The 15,934-nt window shown below is 63.0% G+C and overlaps 2 protein-coding genes across 3 annotated transcripts in view; one reads left to right on the top strand and one right to left on the bottom strand.

The window, feature by feature from the left end:
• The first annotated feature begins 6,220 nt into the window (after window positions 1–6,220).
• On the top strand, window positions 6,221–9,100 carry LPXN (leupaxin). Its single transcript, XM_086613512.1, has 9 exons — window positions 6,221–6,233; window positions 6,955–7,103; window positions 7,223–7,278; window positions 7,643–7,748; window positions 7,821–7,976; window positions 8,069–8,242; window positions 8,316–8,397; window positions 8,603–8,751; window positions 8,834–9,100. The coding sequence occupies exons 1-9, from the start codon at window positions 6,221–6,223 to the stop codon at window positions 9,098–9,100; spliced, it is 1,152 nt and encodes a 383-aa protein (XP_086469638.1).
• A 2,933-nt stretch (window positions 9,101–12,033) lies between these two features.
• CTNND1 (catenin delta 1) overlaps window positions 12,034–15,934 on the bottom strand; it is a 28,575-nt gene continuing 24,674 nt past the window's right edge. Inside the window, exons 12-20 of one of the 2 annotated variants that reach the window (XM_086614192.1) lie at window positions 15,197–15,324; window positions 14,458–14,608; window positions 13,985–14,177; window positions 13,764–13,878; window positions 13,098–13,185; window positions 12,732–12,779; window positions 12,502–12,599; window positions 12,262–12,339; window positions 12,034–12,068 (exon numbers count right to left, since the gene is read on the bottom strand). In XM_086614192.1, coding sequence (XP_086470318.1) covers window positions 12,057–12,068; window positions 12,262–12,339; window positions 12,502–12,599; window positions 12,732–12,779; window positions 13,098–13,185; window positions 13,764–13,878; window positions 13,985–14,177; window positions 14,458–14,608; window positions 15,197–15,324 — 911 coding nt within the window. In that variant the 3' untranslated portion in view covers window positions 12,034–12,056. Of the gene's footprint in view, window positions 12,069–12,231; window positions 12,340–12,501; window positions 12,600–12,731; window positions 12,780–13,097; window positions 13,186–13,763; window positions 13,879–13,984; window positions 14,178–14,457; window positions 14,609–15,196; window positions 15,325–15,934 lie in introns of those variants that run through there. The other variant, XM_086614193.1, reaches the window with a different exon arrangement.

Genomic DNA, 15,934 nt, shown 5'->3' with positions numbered 1-15,934 from the left:
CGCCCAATCACCGCCCGCCGCCCACCTTCACGCGGCCCACCTCCTCCGCGCGCCCGCCAATCCGCGGGCGGAAAGGCAGCGGTAGTCCCGCCCCCAGCCCCACCTCCTCCGGCCCTCGGACCTCCCGCTTTTCTCCGCCGCTCGCGCGCCGCCCGACCAATGGGCGGGCCCGGCTGCGGCGGGGCCCGTCCCCCCGCCGCCGCGCGGCCAATCACCGCGCCGCTCTCCGGGCGTGCGACACGCCGCGCACGCGCCGCTGGGGCCGCCGCGCTCGCTTCCCGCTGCCCGCCGCCCCCCCCCCCCCCGCCGCCGCGGCCAGCCCCGCTGCGGCGCCCGCCTCGGCGCGGCCCCTCCGGCCGCCGCTCCGCCGCCGAGATCGCCCGTGCGTCCGTCCGCCGCGCGGCCGCCGCCCGGCCCTCGGCACCGCCGGGCTCCCTACCGCCGCCGCTGCCTGCGCCCCTCCGACTGCCCCCAGGGCCCCTCGCCCTGCGGGCGAGGCCTGGCCGGGGAAGCCGCTCGCCCCCCGCCCCGCGCGGCCGCTCCCTGCCGCGGAGCTGCGGCGCCGCTCGCCGTTCCGGCGGGGCCCGGCGGGGTCGCCGCGTTTGGCTGTCGCTTCTCCTTTAAGAAAAAAAAAAAACGCCCCGTTGGGCGGCGGGTGAAAGTCGGTGACAAAATGGCGGCCGGCGCAAAGGGGGTGGGGCCTGCGGCGGCTGCTCCGCCCACTTCCGCCCAGCTTTGCGCATGCGCGCTGCCTGCCGGGAGCTGTAGTTCCCGCTGGCGGGGCGGGACGGCCCGACCGGAAAAGGCGGCGGCGCGCGCCGGGAGCTGGCGGCCGCTCTTGCTGCCGATGGACGCGTCCCAGCGCCACCGGTGGCAGCCGGGGGGCTCCGTCCCAGCGCCGCCACCGGCAGCCGGGGAGCTCCGTCCCAGCGCCGCCACCGGCAGCCGGGGGGCTCCGTCCCAGCGCCGCCACCGGCAGCCGGGGGGCTCCGTCCCAGCGCCGCCACCGGCAGCCGGGGAGCTCCGTCCCAGCCCCGCCACCGGCAGCCGGTGGGCTCCGTCCCAGCCCCGCCACCGGCAGCCGGAGGGCTCCGTCCCAGCCCCGCCACCGGCAGCCGGAGGGCTCCGTCCCAGCCCCGCCACCGGCAGCCGGAGGGCTCCGTCCTAGCCCTGCCACCAGCGCCCCGGGGGCTCCGTCCCAGCCCCGCCACCGGCGCCCCGCTGCGCCTTCCGGCCGAGCTGGGACAGCGGCTCTGCCGTTGCCGGCCCCGAGCGCCGAGTCACCGCCCAGAGCAAAGCTCCGGCGGGCCCTGGCACCGCGCTCCCTGCAGGGGCAGCGCTGTCCTCGAACCACACGGAACCCGAAAGCTCCGGGCCCACGAGCACCAAGGCCATCGCCTTCAAGCAGTTCGGTGTCCCGGTCTCCCCTCCATCCCCTTCCCCCAGTGTCGGGCCGGAACCGCCGTGTAGTGAATGGCGGTGGCTGGGTGTGCTCCCAGAGCTGGCCAGATCTGTTCTCCTGGCTGCCGAGGCTGCCTGGGGCCCACCTGCAGAACTTGCTGCAGATCCTTTGGTGAGCTCCAGTGTAGCTGGGATGCTTGTGAAACTGAGGATGGCTTCCGGATCTCAGGAGGTGTCTTCCTCACCCGATGAAGCGGTTACATCGAGCTGAATGCCCCCTCTGCCAGTGGTCTCAGAATAGCCACTGTCATCCCCCTGTGAAAGTGTCCTCTGACCAGCTGGAAGCCAGGTGGTGTTTTCAGGGATGAGGGTCGTTGCCATAATTCTTCTGGAGAGCATAGCTTGGCTCATCTTACCTGCCATTTTAGGGCAGAACAACAAACGGGTAATATTTCCACATCGGAATATCCATCTTTCCCCAAGTTCTTGAAAAGATTGGCTAAATTGGTTGGATTTAATTTGATTCCATTCCAGGAGTCAACAGGGGGGAGTCTCAGTGATGGATATCTGGAGCAGAAGGCCTCCTGCAATAGAGTGGCCATGCCCTTGTGTCATATCTTGGACAAGATGGTAGAGAAAGCATGGCAGACACCCCACTCTGCTCTTCCTGAGTCAAAGGAAACGGAGAGAAAACACATCCTCCCTGAGGATGCGGTTGGTCACGTCTCTCAACCCGCACACAAGAGCGTGGCAGTCGAGGCAGCAATGGCACAGGAGAAGGTGGGCCGGGAGCATCATACTGCACCCCAAACCCCAGACCTGCAACGCCCGGATTCGTTTGGCCAGAGGGTTTACCAGTCGGTAGCTGCAGCCCTTCGTGCTGGGGACTATCAGGTCTGCACGGCCAGAGGGCGAGCTGAGCTTGGGAAGGAAGCTTCTGCCCTAGCGAAACATCTTCCACGGGACCAGCGTCAAGCCTTCCAGGCCGTTGTTCTCAAGGGTGTGAGGCCTGTCCAGGCATACAGGTGCGAGCAGCCTCTGGTGCAGGGGATGCAGTGGCCCTCGCCATCCCTCCTCAGGGGCGGGTGCAGGGCAGCCTGCTTGCCTGCCAGCCTCCAGCTTCCACAGGGAGGTCCAAACAAAGCTAGAGAACTTACCCTGCACAGAGGAGAATCTCTTCGGGGAACAGCTGGAAGATGCTTTACAAAGAGCCAAAGAAAGGCAGGACACACCGCGCTTCCCGAGGTCGGTGTATCACCCCTCGGCCCCTCCGGTGGGGTTGGGAAGGGGCCAGATCCTCTGCATAAGGCGGCTTTCATGTCCACTGTTTGTTTCAAGGGGGTGCAGTGCCCTTCTGGGAAGGGTGCCCCCAGCACCGGGGCAGAATGAGGTGCCCTTCACCCGCTCTGTCCACGCAGTAAAAGCAAGAGAGCATTCAAAGAGCCTGAGGCATTCAGCTGGTAAATCACGTTTGGTAAACTGATTCTCATCAGTGAGATGACTCGGTCTGCCTTTTATTTCCTCTCATTTTTGAGTCTCAAGTCCTGAGCTTTATTATATATGAGTAAAAAACACGAGCGTGTCCAAATCTCCATTCCTCGGTTCCCCCGAGTGCTCTAATAAACCGTACTTCTTGTGGAGAGCCACGTACGGTCTGACTGCTCTTGGCAGAGACGCCGGGCCGCGGGGAGGAGGAGCACATCCTGGTGTGAAAGCTGAAGGACCAGAAAAGGCCGAGGTAATTCCCACAGGGATTCCTTCTGTCCCTTCCCGAGCAAGGCTGCCGATGCAGCCTCCGGCCGGAGCTGAGGCAGCGCGCTTTCTCGGCAGCGGAGCTTTCCAAAGGTGATGTACAAACCTTCTCCAGAGCGGGTCGCCCGAGGGGTTTGAGGCTCGTTTTCAGCACGGGGTTTGGCTGGCCCTCGCTTTGTGTCAGTCCGATGTCAGGCTCTTCCTCTTCTTTCCGCTGAAACGTTTCTCTCTTCTCAAGAAGGAAATCTCGGCAAGAATTTAATTCATGTCTGCTACTGCTGTTTGTGTTGTAAGTGGCTCCCCAAGGACTTGTCTAGCTGGCAAACTGATTGACATCGCTTTCCAAACGAACTGTTCTGCTGCAGTTAACCCAAACTCTCTGCTAGGAAATGACTTTACGTTTATCCTTCAATAAAATTAATTTTATTTCAAACTGGAGAGTCTCAATGAGAGAAGTTACTCCTCACCGTCGCTGTCAGTCGCTGTCGTGACCGATTTCTCCCCTGTAGGCAAGGCATGTTGTCGCTTAATTCTTGTTAAAACAGGTTGGCTAAACCATCGCGCGGAAACACGGCTCGGATCAGGACACGGCTCAGCCACTCGCATCTGCTGGGCTCGTGTTTTGTAAGGGCAAGTTTTGTAACACGCAGCTGCAGCTCCGGGTACTTATGTACACCGGGACTCACGTTATCACTGGTGGGGGAGAGTAAATCACTGAGAAGTCTAAAAATAACCCAAAACCTTCCGCAGACAGGAAGGTTCTGCTGTTTGCAGAAAGGGAAGTGTCTGATGCAACGATCTGGCTCAAAGTAGCTGTAAGCGAGTGATGCAAGTGGTGCCTCGTCTTGTTTCGGGGTGGCTCTCAGCGTCGCTGCTCCTGAAACATCTGGTGGGTTCAGCGTCCCGCGGGGCTCGGCTGAGGTGGTGCCCCACGGGGTGTCCCAGCTGCGAGCAGGGAACAAATCAGCTGTCACCAACACGGAGTGTCGGTAGTTAAGTGAACCTTGGTGCGCCAGCTCGGAACGAGGGGGCTTAATTCCACCCCGTTCCACCCTGGTGGTGCAGGTGGGATCAGCAGCCTGTGAGCAGGGCTTCAGTGTGACCTGTGCAGCAAAGCATTCCTTCCTCAGCTGTGCAGGGTGCTGACAGTCCCACTGTGCCGGAGTTTAGGGGACCCATGGAGAGGATGGACTCGGAAGGAGCAGGTTGAGTCCAGCTGTTGGCAGAGCCTGTGAGTGCCCATCAGGATGTTTACGGGTCTCGACTGCAGACCCTCTTCCAGGTGCCAACAGATGGCTGCATCCTGCTGGTCCGCCCGCGTGCTTCTATCTGGCCTCGAGGTGAACCTCTCCTTCCCCAGGATCAGTCATGCATCCGAAGCAGCCTGGGCTGTTTTTTGTGGCAAATGACACATCCGGAGGCACCGCAGTGGTCGATTGCAACCCTTTCTTTGAGGATCTCCTGAAAGTTCTCCTGATGAGGCATAAAGCTGCCACGGTGAAGCTGCACGCAGAAGTGGGTCTCCTCTTGCCGGGCAATGCTGGGAAAAACTGAAGATTATTTGGCTTTACCTGGAATGTGTTGGTTTTTTTCTGAACAAGCCTCTTCCCTGAGGACGAAATGGAGGGTTGGCAGGAGAGAGGCAGAGCCAGAGAGCATGGGAGCGAGATCAGAGAGGTACCCACAGCGTGGGAGGCACGGCAGAGGTGAGACGTTGCAAGAAACGTTGCACGGCTGCAGGAGCAGCAGCAGGGGGCCGTGGGCTCTGGCCACGTGGCTCGTTGCTTTGGTTCCCAAGACTTTTACAGCATCCTTGAAACCCCTGGGTAGCCTGAGCTCAAAAGGAGCCCAGCAAGGGTGCAGTGAAGCTTGCAGGCTTACGTGGGGCTGGTAGCCAACGTGTCTGAGATGTGATCCATGCACCTACAAGGTGAGGCTGCCTCCAGAAACCCGAGCCAGAGCACAAAGGCCGTGTTAAGCCACATGCAGCCTCCCCTGCAGATGCCATGTGGGATTAGTCACCACTCCTGGCTCTAAGGAGCGGGGCGGGGGTGCTGCGATGGGGGACAGAGCAGCAAGGGGTGGCACCGGCAGAAACTGGGGAAACTCTCTTGGCAGCAGGTTGGAGAAGCAGCTCTGAGGGAGAAACTGGAGCCAGAGGGTTGTGGGGGGAGAAGGGGAGTGTCCTGGTACCGTGCTCCCCCGCCATGTCATCCCAGGTGCTGACACCTCAGGTCTGGGACCTGTTTTGATCGTGGGCGTCACTGCACTGCTCTCCCCTGCCGCTCCCCAGCCAGGGGTGCAACGAACGTGCCGGTTCTTTACCTCTCTCTGCTGCAACAGCCTCTGCTTCATCCCCCCACTCCACATTACAGACGAGTCCCCTGGAGCTGCTCCAACATCCGCTGGCTGCTCTCAGCAGCGCAAAAAGATTTCTCTTTGAACAGTCAAGCTGTAAATCACGGGATCGCCCTCACAGGGGTCGGGCACTCACGCTGGCTCTGAGTGACACAAAGGGAGCTGCTCTTACCTCGAAATCCAAGACGGGGCTCCAAGACCGTCCTCCCAAACAGCGAGGCTGGGTCGGAGCACGTGGCACTGCGGGTCCTGCCCGCCTCCATCGCACTGTCACAAGCGCGTTTCCGCCCGGCGCAGGGATGCCATCCGTCACCACGTGCAGCTTCTGGAAAGGGGCTGGCTCTGCAAGAGACACGTGCTCCGGCTTCCAGCCAAGAAGCCCGAGGAGCTCAAATGATTTTAGGAGTTGAGAGCTCCCTGGATGACCCGCTGGCCATTTTTTTCCCTTTCCAGCCCCAGCCTGGGGCTGCTCTCGGCTCCCCTCGCCCCGGCCGCTGCCGCCACTTTCTACCCGCTGACTGTCACACGTGGCACACAGCGCACAACCCACACCGGAAAAACCCCAAGTGACAAACCCCGGCCCACGGTGGGGGAGGCGGCGGTGCGGCTGGGGAGCGGAGCCGACAGCCTGCGCAGCCCAGCCTGCCGACTCGCCGCCCCGCAGCCGCTGCCCCGGCCCCGCGGCTGCTGGCACCCGTGCCAAGGCAGGATGGAGGATTTGGGTAAGCTGGGCTCCTCCGGAGCCAATCCCGTGCCAGGCTCAGCGTGGGGTCGTGCTTTTGGCGGCTGGGCAGAGCCCCCGTCCTTCCTCTGCCTCAGGGTGAGGGGGGATGCTGCGGGGGGGCAGCAGCAGAGCTGCCCTCCCTGTTGTGCTTCCCCCATCCCGGGGGATGAACAGGTCCCCAGCGGCCGAGCGAGGAGGGCTGGGCTGGAAACGGAGAGCGCGTGAAGGCAGGAAACGGGCTGCGGCAGCAGCGCAGTCTCGGCTGCGCGCAACAGGGCCGAGCAGCCCGAGGGTGCGGCACCGTGTTCGAGGGTGCTGGAGAGTCACCCCCAGCCCGGGGCGGGGAGGAAGGGGTCGGGGAAGCAGCCGATCTGCAGGGGGGCATCCCCCGTTTCCCGGTGCGAGGGCAGCGAGATGCCAGGGCACGGCCGGGGCAGCGAGGTAAGAGCAGGAAGAGAAAGCACGTCGCTCTCCCCGTTGTGCCCCATGCTTCGGGGCGGCCGTGCGGCGCAGCGGGCACATCCTGCACACAGATGGGGGTCCGGGTGAGAGTGCTGAGCGCCACCACAGCCCCCCGGGGCCCTGGCACTGGCTGGCAGGAGCTGCTGCCACACTGCTTTTGCTGCTCAGACTTTGGGAGCGGCACAAGACCGCTTGGGGGTGCCCAGGTGGGGCGAGCAGCCGGCAGCGGGGTACTCGACCTGGGTCTCTCCGTGCAGATGCTTTGCTGGCAGAGCTGGAGCAGAGCTCTCGCCCGGCCTCCGAGGACCGCGTGCTGCAGGCAGCGAGCTCCTGCAAGCGAGACCCCGCTGCAGCCAGGCCCCCAGCATCCCACCAGTATGAGCCACGCACTTCAGCGGCCCCGAAGGTAACACCGCAGCACGTGGGGTCTGGCGACTGAGACCCTGCTCAGCTCGTGAAGGTGGTGGTGCCGAGCGGGCAGCGAAGGGTGCCACGGGAGCATCCTGCAGGCTCTTGTCTTTCCAGGTGCAGCTGCCACCTCGGGCTCAGCCTCCCGGAGAGGGTTTGAAAACAGCGTACAGGTAAACCGTGGCCGTGGGAGGGCAGAGCCGCCAAGGGCTCCCCTTTCCATCACTTGGACGTGTCCTCTGGGGTCGCCTGGCCTCCTGCACGTCTACCCGAAAAAACAGGTCCTTCTATGACCTGGGGCAGGGGGCTGTATTCTGCATCCCTGCAGCACTACTGGGGCAAGAGGCCGGGGCTTTCAGCAGCCCCCTCCCCGCCATGCGTGGCCACCCCTGGCCAGCACATCCTCTAGGAGAACCCCTGTCCCCCACCGTGGCCGGTGGAGAAAGGGCAGCGTCTCATGGGGCGGTGGGTTCCCAGTCCCGGGCACCCTCTGGCCTCGCAGTGGAAGCCTCATCCCTCCCTCTCTGCCATGTCCAGCAGCTCCACACCGGCCCCACAGCCGCCGCTCCCCTCGCCCCCACCCACGGTGGCCGCCCGGCAGCTGGATGCACTCCTGGCCAACCTGGGCCGCATGCAGAGTGAGGTGAGCCCCGTCCCGGGAAAAGGGGGCCGGGAACTGGCCCGCGCCAGCCCTCACCCCCCTCCTTCCCAGCAGCTGGCGGCTGCGGGGCAGGGAGCTGGGGCGCTGACGGAGCCCTCACCCGCGCTGGACAACATGCTGGGCAGCCTCACCCGGGACCTGCAGGAGCTGGGCATCGCAGCAGCCCCGGCTGGCGTCTGCGCCGCCTGCCACAAGCCCATCGCTGGCAAGGTGAGCCCCCGCACCTCCGTCCTGCCACCCCGCTCCCCTCCACTCGCGGCAGCCCCTGGAGCCGCTCCCGCTGCCCCCCTGTGCCTCCCCAGGTGCTCACAGCCCTGGGCAAGACCTGGCACCCCGAGCACTTCGCCTGCGCCTGCTGCGGGCAGGAGCTGGGCGGCCGCCCCTTCTTCGAGCGGGATGGGCAGGCATACTGCGAGGATGACTACCACCATACCTTCTCCCCCCGCTGTGCCTACTGCGCCGGCCCCATCCGCGAGGTGAGACCCCCCCCCGGCCCCCTGTGCCACTCCCTCACCGCCACCAGCCCCCTCACCTCTCCTCTTCCTGCAGAAAGTCCTCACGGCGCTGGACCAGACCTGGCACCCCGAGCACTTCTTCTGTGCCCACTGCGGGAAGGTGTTCGGAGATGACGGTACGTCCCAGAAGACAGGTGTGGGGGTCCTGCCCCATTGCCCCCACACTGGGTATCCCCCCTATAGCCCAGCCCTTGTGCCCATTGCCCCATCCAATGTTCCTCCGTGGTCCTTCCCTCATCTCCTATCCTGGGCACCCCCACTGTGCCCCACTGCCGCGCGCCTCTGCCCGGGCGGGTGCCCATCCCAACGCCCTCCCCGCAGGTTTCCATGAGCGGAGCGGGAAGCCGTACTGCCGCCAGGACTTCCTGGCCATGTTTGCCCCGAAATGCCAGGGCTGCGAGCGCGTCGTGACGGAGGATTACCTGTCGGCCCTGCAGGGTGTCTGGCACCCCGAGTGCTTCGTGTGCGCGGTGAGTGGATGCCAGGCTGGTGGGGACGTGGCAGTGAGCGTGTCCCGGGGGCCGTGCCAGCCTTCTCCATCTCTTTCCCCAGGAGTGCATGAGCAGCTTCGCCAACGGCTCCTTCTTCGAGCTGGAGGGTCGGCCCTACTGCGAGCTGCACTTCCACCAGCGGCAGGGCAGCATCTGCCACGGCTGCGGCCGCCCCGTCACCGGCCGCTGCGTCACGGCCGCGGGGCGCAAGTACCACCCCGAGCACTTCATCTGCGCCTACTGCCTGGGCCAGCTGCAAAAGGGCACCTTCCGCGAGCGCGGCGACAAGATGTACTGCCAGGCCTGCCACGACAAGCTCTTCCTCTGATCCCCGGCTCCCCCTGGCACACGGCCGCCCTCCCTGCCCGGCTGGACATCCCCAGTGCCATCCCCGCTGAGCCGAACATTCCTTCTATTGTCCCACCCATCAGTGTCCCTGGCATTGGTCCTGCTGAGCCAAACGTCCCCAGCGGTGTCTCTGCTGAGCCAGACATCATCCCTTGTCCCCGCCGAGCCGCGTGTCCCGGGCATCGTCCTGGGCATTGTCCCCTCCATCTGCAGCAATAAAACCACCTGGCCCTGTCCTTGCTCTGCTCACCAGTGGCTTCGGGGACAAGGGTGAAGGTGGGAGGGCTGGGGCCCCACAGCCAGGTGCACCCATCAGTGCTCCCACCACCCATGGGTGCAGCGGGTCCCCGTCTCCCAGGGTGCTGCAAGCCAGGGGTGACCGCCCCGGCTGCTGCCCCCCAGCAGCCCCAAGCATGGCAGCCGCTGCCTCCATGCGGAGCAACACGAGCTCTGGCTGCGCCACACCACGCAGGAGATCCGTGCCACTGTGGCACCACAGCCCCACACCTTGCTACCGCCGGGCAAAACTGGCAGCTCCGTGCCCTGCCGAAACCCTTCCAACAGCAACACAGCTCCAGTAAAAAGCTGGAAACTGCTTCCCAAGAGGTATTTCCGCAAATTTAGAGCATTTCTTTCTGTATTTATTTTCGCACACGCACGGGTGAAAGCGGAGTGAGTTAACACGGTGTTCCAGCCCGGCTCTGGTATTCCCAGGGGAGGGACAAGCAGCTCCGCAGCCTGGCCGTGCTCCGCAGCGCTGCCCCAGCCAGGGTTTCTGAGGACACTCTCGGCACTAGAGAAATTAAGGTGTTTCTTCACCTCTGCAAGGTCTACCAGCCATGAGAGGACAAAATTCAGGGAAAGGCTCCCCAGGAGGAAGGCCCGATGCTCTGGGAGGAGGGAGGGCTCTTCCCCCGCTCCTGAGCAGCCACACGCACCCTGCAAAGAGGGGCCAGGAGCTCAGTACACGGCAAAGGTTCGGCTCTTTCTATTTTTCCTCGGAACTTGTGCCAGACGAACGTCACTCCAGCCCAAGCAAGGGGCTGTCACAGCGGCATCTTCCAGAGCCGCGCGCAGCCGAGCAGCGCCCGGGAGCGCGGGCAAAGCTAAACAGGCCAAGGTGGCAGCCTGGGGTGGAAGGCACACAGACACACTTTAAAAACTTTATTTATATAAAAAAATCATTTCGTTTTAAAAGCGTTACAAGAGTGTGCACAGGAACGAGACAAGGAATGGCTTGTTGCTCCCCGCTCCCCTCCTCCCTCGCCCCGCTCCAGGGGCAGAGGTGGCCCAGGAGAGCCAGGGCATGGGAGGAGAGAAGGGGGAAGCTTTTTTCTTTTTGGTTCATTTGGAATTAAAAATTAAAAAAGGAATTAGTGTTTTACATATTTAAAGGAAAAGAGAAGAGTTAGACCCCAGAACAAAACCGAACTGAGCTGAGGTGGGGCTGGAGCCAGGGAGGGCCCCGCCGGAGCCGGGAGGTACTTTTGGGCAGAGGAGCGGGGGGGGGGCATGGCCCCGTTCCGCCCGCCGCAGCTCCCCGCTCCCACGTGAGCCCACGGTTCGGGGGGAGCCCCGGGCTGGGGAGGGCTCCTGCTCATTCCCAGCCTCCGACAGAGGCTTCCAGTTGCACAGGGAGCCCAAGGGCTCCCCAGAAGATCACAGCACTTAGATGTGCCCCCCAGCACCACAGCAGAGGAGGAGGAGGAGGAGGATGTACATCCCAGCTCCCGCAGCAGCCCGGCCTCCCCAGGAGAGGACGCAGACAAGAGCCCTGCACCCAGCAGCTGAGGGCAGGGGGGCCGGGATCCCCCCTGAACAGGCTGCCCGCCCCACTGCAGACAGGTAGGGCTCCCGGCAGGGGAGGGAAGCGCTCCGCCCCGCCGGAAGCCCAGGAAACACCCCTTCCCAGCGCAGAAGCCAGACAGTACTATTCCAAGAGCTATTTCACAGTGGCAAAAGAAAGGCACGTGTCAAGAGAAAGTCCGAGGGGCGCCGCCACAGGCAGCGGGGGCGTGGGGGGGTCCCGGCTCTGCCCGCCGGTGGCCCTGCCAGCGCCCGCTCCTCACGCCTGGCACACAGCGCGGCCTCAGCAGCCCTGCCACATCTCCGCCTTCTGCAGGGACCCACCGCCTCCCTCGCAGGGAGGCCCATCCCACGCACCCCCCACACCGACCATCTTCCCCACATACGGATCCCTCCTCAGAGTCCCCAGGTGGGTGCCAGTGGCCCCATCCAGACTCCTCTGCAGGATCCAGAGCTGGATCTGCCCTTCCCATGCCCCCGAAGCCTCACCTAGCACAAAGCAAGAGGAGTTATTGCTGGTTTTCCTTCCGCTCACCCCCCCATGACTCCAGCCTCCCTCACCCTGGTCCCGCCACCACCAGGGAGGGATGCTTCCGTTTTTCCCACAGCCCTGGTTGAAGAGTGATCCCACACAAAAATATATCCTATAGGCAACAAAACAAAACAAAAAAGCCAAAAAAAAACCCACAAAAAAGGTGGCGAGTGAGGTCCCAGTCTGTCCCTGCAGACGTCCCCGAGCAGAGGGACAGCGTGGCAGAGAAGGCAGCTCCTGGTCAAGGCAGAGATCCGGAGTCCTTTTGCAGCATCCACACCGGCTGATCCGGCAGAGTCAGGCAGGAGGGTTTTACTCTCTGGAGGAAGGAGGTGGTGGAGGACAAGGAGGAAGAGTTTTCGGTCGAGATGTCCCGGAACGGGGAGGTGCAGCGGTCTGGAGGAGGCAGAGTAGCCCAGGCTGCCCAGGGGGCACCGGGCCGTCACTTGGCTGGCGAGTTGGCACAAACAGTCCAGCAAAAAATCCCAAAATAAGACAAGGTAAAAGTCAGTCCATTCCACCATGAAGAGTTATATATATATATATTTATATATATAATATATTATCAACCCAAATCGAGTGGAGGCGAGGACGGCAGCTAGATCTTCTGCTGTGGGGAGAGAAGGAGAGACGTTAGCACGCCCAGAGCACGAGCGCGCAGCGGAGACCACGGCTCCGGCGGATCGGGCAGCGGATGGCAGGCAGCAGCGATCAGAGCAGAATTTGGCTGGCCAAAGCACCCCTAAGAGCACCGCAGGATCTGTGAGCGCCGTTCAGATTGGGCAGGACGCTATGGGACATACCGACACGGGGGAAAACACAGCAGCATCCTCCTCTGCCTCCTCTACCTCAGGCTGCGATTCCTGCCCCTCCTCCTCCTGCTGCAGACACATGGGGGTTAGTAGGGGTGACGGAGTGGGCAGGGCGGGGGTGTTAGTTGTGGGAACCCGGTTCTGCCCTCCTCCTGCCAGCCGGGAGAGCGATGTGTCCTCTCCTGCACCCCAGCCCCGCTCGCTCTTCCCTCGTTAGGAAGAGCTGCTCACCATCAGCGGCGCTGCCTTCACTGGCTCCATGTCTCCGAGGTCACCAGATCGGTCCAGTGTCCTGCTGTGGTCCCTCTCATTGAGTGTGGAATAGTTGTCTGGGGCAGGAGAGGGGACAGTCAGTCACGTCACCCCCCGGGAAGGAGCATCATCCCCACAGGAGATGTAGGCTCTGCTCCCTCCCAGCACCCCAAGCTGGTGAGATGGCTTCCCTCCAGTCCCTCTCCTACCTGGTCCCATGTTGCTCATCTGGATCTCCTCCCGGGAGGATTTCTTGTCTACAAGCACAGGAGAGCAGCAGATCAGAGCCACGAGCAGCAGAGGAACCACTGCCCACCCCAGCTACAGGAGCCCAGCCCTGGCTGCAGCCGCAGCACCACTGACCCGAGGATGCCACAGGACCTACATCAGCCCCACACGTCACTTCTTGGCCTGAGAAGCCATCTAGAGCCAGAACTGATGGCCCTGCACGAGCAGCTATGGCTGCCAGGAAAGCCAGTCCCGAAGGGTGGGGAGGGGACACAGGGTGGCCGTTCTGGGCACCCACAAGATGGGAGGACGACAGTGGGGGCAGGTGCTGGAGGGAAGGCACAGACCTGTTTTTTGGTTCCTGTCGATGAGAGGCAAGGTGCTGTCATCAAACGAGTTGCCTCCCTGGCTCCGAGAGGCGTTGCTCAGGTTCACCTGCAGCATCAGACAGTGACCACTCACACCGCGGCCCAGACGCTCCTTCCCCATCAGCACATCCCACCCCTGCAGCCCCCAACACCAGGGCGGACCCACCCGCAGCCCCCAGGCGAGGGCCGTGACACAGCCAGAGGGTGCTCCGGAGCCCACGGTTGCACCCACAGGACAGAGTGGGGGCAGCCTGCCCGGACCGGGTCGGAGTAGCCCCCAGCCATTAAGCTGCAAGGACAGTCCCAGCTTTTGGGAAAGAAACTGAGCCCTGGAGAACCCCGTTCTTCAGCACTGCCACAGCAGCTTCTAGTGCCGCAAACCTTCCTGCCTGCAGAGCTGCACACCTGTGTGTGGGACACTGGGCTTCACGCTTCACAGCCCGTTGCTTCCCTAGCAGAGGCTTCCTGCCGGCCATCTGCTAAGAAATGGCAGAGGGGAGACCCTCAAGGGCCTCCGACCCCACCAGCAAGGTAAGAGCCGAAACCCAGCACCGCTGAGCTCCAGGAACACCCTTGTCCCTGCCGCAGGACCTGACCTACTGCCCCAGCCACGACAGGGCGCTTGCCACTCCCCCATCTCCATACCTGGAAATCTGACTTCTTCCAGCCTTCCTTCTCCAGGGGCTTCCGCAGCTCTTTATATGCCCAGACTGTCTGCAAGACAAGGGCGGCTGCTCGGACTTCTCTTTCTGAGCGGTTCCTGGAAAGAGGTGAAGGAAGAGATGTTTGGAAATACCCACGGCCTCGAGGAAGCACCTGGAGAAGCCTTTCTCTGCCCCTTGCGTCATCCTTCGAGCAGAGCCTACCCAGCTTTGTTGATCAGCACCAACTTCTCAATCCCTTGCGTTTCCCGCAGCTTCTTGGCAGCCTCAAGGTTGTCTACAATTACTTCGTTGATGGTGTTGAGGATAGACACCACTGTGTCCTCAGAGAGGTTTTTGGCTGGGGTCTGCTGGCCTCCAGGCAGGTTCTTCACTAGGTTGGGGATGGCATGTTTACCTGGAAAGGGGAAAGAGCTGGGTGTGAGCAAGGGAGGATGAGGACTGCAAAGGGGGTGGGGGGAAAGAGAAATCACTGCAGAAGGATCAGAGACAGGTGACCAATTCTGATGTCCACCTTGGTGGCGCTCAGCACACGCTGCTCCGGGAGAGCAGCAGTACGCAGACCCTGGGCCGATGCCATGCCCATGTGCTTCCTCAGCGGCCAAGGTCAGGAGAAAGCTCCTGCCTAACCCAGACGGGTACGGAGACCACGATGTCCTCTCCCTGGCAGCCCTCACCTATCAGCTCTTTGTTACGCAAGTCGACGGCCAGGTTGCGCAGGGCTCCGGACGCGGCTTTCACCACTCGCTCGCTGTCGTGGGTCAGGAGGTCGGCAATGGCAGAGAGTCCCTTCTCCTGGCGCAGCGCCGAGCGGATGTACCGGCCATACTGCACGGGAGAGCAGAGCACCAATGTGACCCAGGCAAGCGCAGTCTCTCCCTGCTCCTGGGGCTGGGGAAACCACTGGGAGCCTTGCCACCCACCCTCCGCTTGGGAACTGGGGGTCCTGGCTTCGCCCGCAGTCAGACAGACTGTGAAGGTCCCACTCCTGCCCCGAGGCCCCCCCACAGGCCAGGCCAGACTCCCCACATGGTCTTGCCATACAAGAGAACGCAGTCAAGGGGCTGTGGAGCAGCCCCAAACCTCCACCCCCTGTCCCCCACCTGCAGCAGGGAAGGAACAGCTGGGTGCCGGCTGCAGGCAGGGACACAGACAGGCAGCCCTTGGGAGGGCACAGCTGGCAGGGAGCACGGAGCCCTTCACAGCTCAGGAGAGACCTGGCCAACACCTGAACCGTGCTGCCAAACGGCATCTGCTCAGGCAGCGAGCGACGCATGAAGGGAACGGCCTGAAACGGCAGAGCCTTGGCCACCCGCTGCCCTGCTGGCACCGCGCGGGCATGCTCTTGGCTCCCCAGCACCCCCTTCCCTGCACCGCAGATGAACGCGGGCACAGTCAGCTCCACAGGGCACTCACTGTCCAGCTGCCAGCGCACAGGTTCTGCACGGCTCCTGCCGAAGCCTCCAGGATGGCCGGAGTCTTGCTTTCCTTTAGAAGGGAGATGTAAATCCGGACCACTTCTGGCTGGAAGAGGAGCTCGTAGCCTGCCAGAAGAACACGAGTAGGAAGGACTTACTCCAGGGCTTTGCTAGCATCTGACTCATTCAAAGGAGCACTGCTGGGCAGAGGAGGCTGGAAGCTTTTCCCTAGGCTCACTGCTCCCTGGAGCCTGGATCCTTGGCACAGAGGGGGCCAGGCTGCCCCGCAGCACCAGGAGCTCCAGCCCCCAGCACCAGCCCTGAGGATGCCACAGCTGCTGCCCACAGTCCCCAGAGCACCGCTGCAGCTCTGGAGAGGTGTGGGCTGAGCCGCGGCACTGCTGCCGTCAGCACGGAGGCCTCAATTCCAGTACGACGCCTGGCTGAGACGTCGCCAACCCAGGCACGGGCACGTGGTGAGGTCGCAAACTTGGCAGCCAGGTGCTGCGGGAGCAAAAGGCTCAGCCCGCGCTCGCAGCAGGAGGAAAAGGAAACGCCCCGAGCAAGTGGCCACCAACACCACACTGACGTCTGGGCTCAGCTCATCCTCAGAGACTGAAGGCACCAGGTCTCCAGCTCCCCACTAGCACAGCATGCAGGCAGGGATCAGGCCTTCAAGTATGAGCTCTTTTCCATGGAACTGTACGCCCAGAGGGACTTCCAGAGCAGCGGTGAG

The sequence above is a fragment of the Tauraco erythrolophus genome, chromosome 6 (genome assembly GCF_009769465.1).
Source record: "Tauraco erythrolophus isolate bTauEry1 chromosome 6, bTauEry1.pri, whole genome shotgun sequence".
NCBI classification, from domain to species: Eukaryota; Metazoa; Chordata; class Aves; order Musophagiformes; family Musophagidae; genus Tauraco; species Tauraco erythrolophus.
Note: the sequence above shows the minus strand (reverse complement) of the source record. Positions and strands in the feature narration are given on the sequence as shown.

Coding starts and splice junctions, on each gene's coding strand:
- LPXN (XM_086613512.1), top strand. Junction 7,279..7,642: donor GGTTTGAAAACAGCGTACAG/GTAAACCGTGGC, acceptor TGCCATGTCCAG/CAGCTCCACACCGGCCCCAC. Junction 8,243..8,315: donor GCGCCGGCCCCATCCGCGAG/GTGAGACCCCCC, acceptor CTCTTCCTGCAG/AAAGTCCTCACGGCGCTGGA.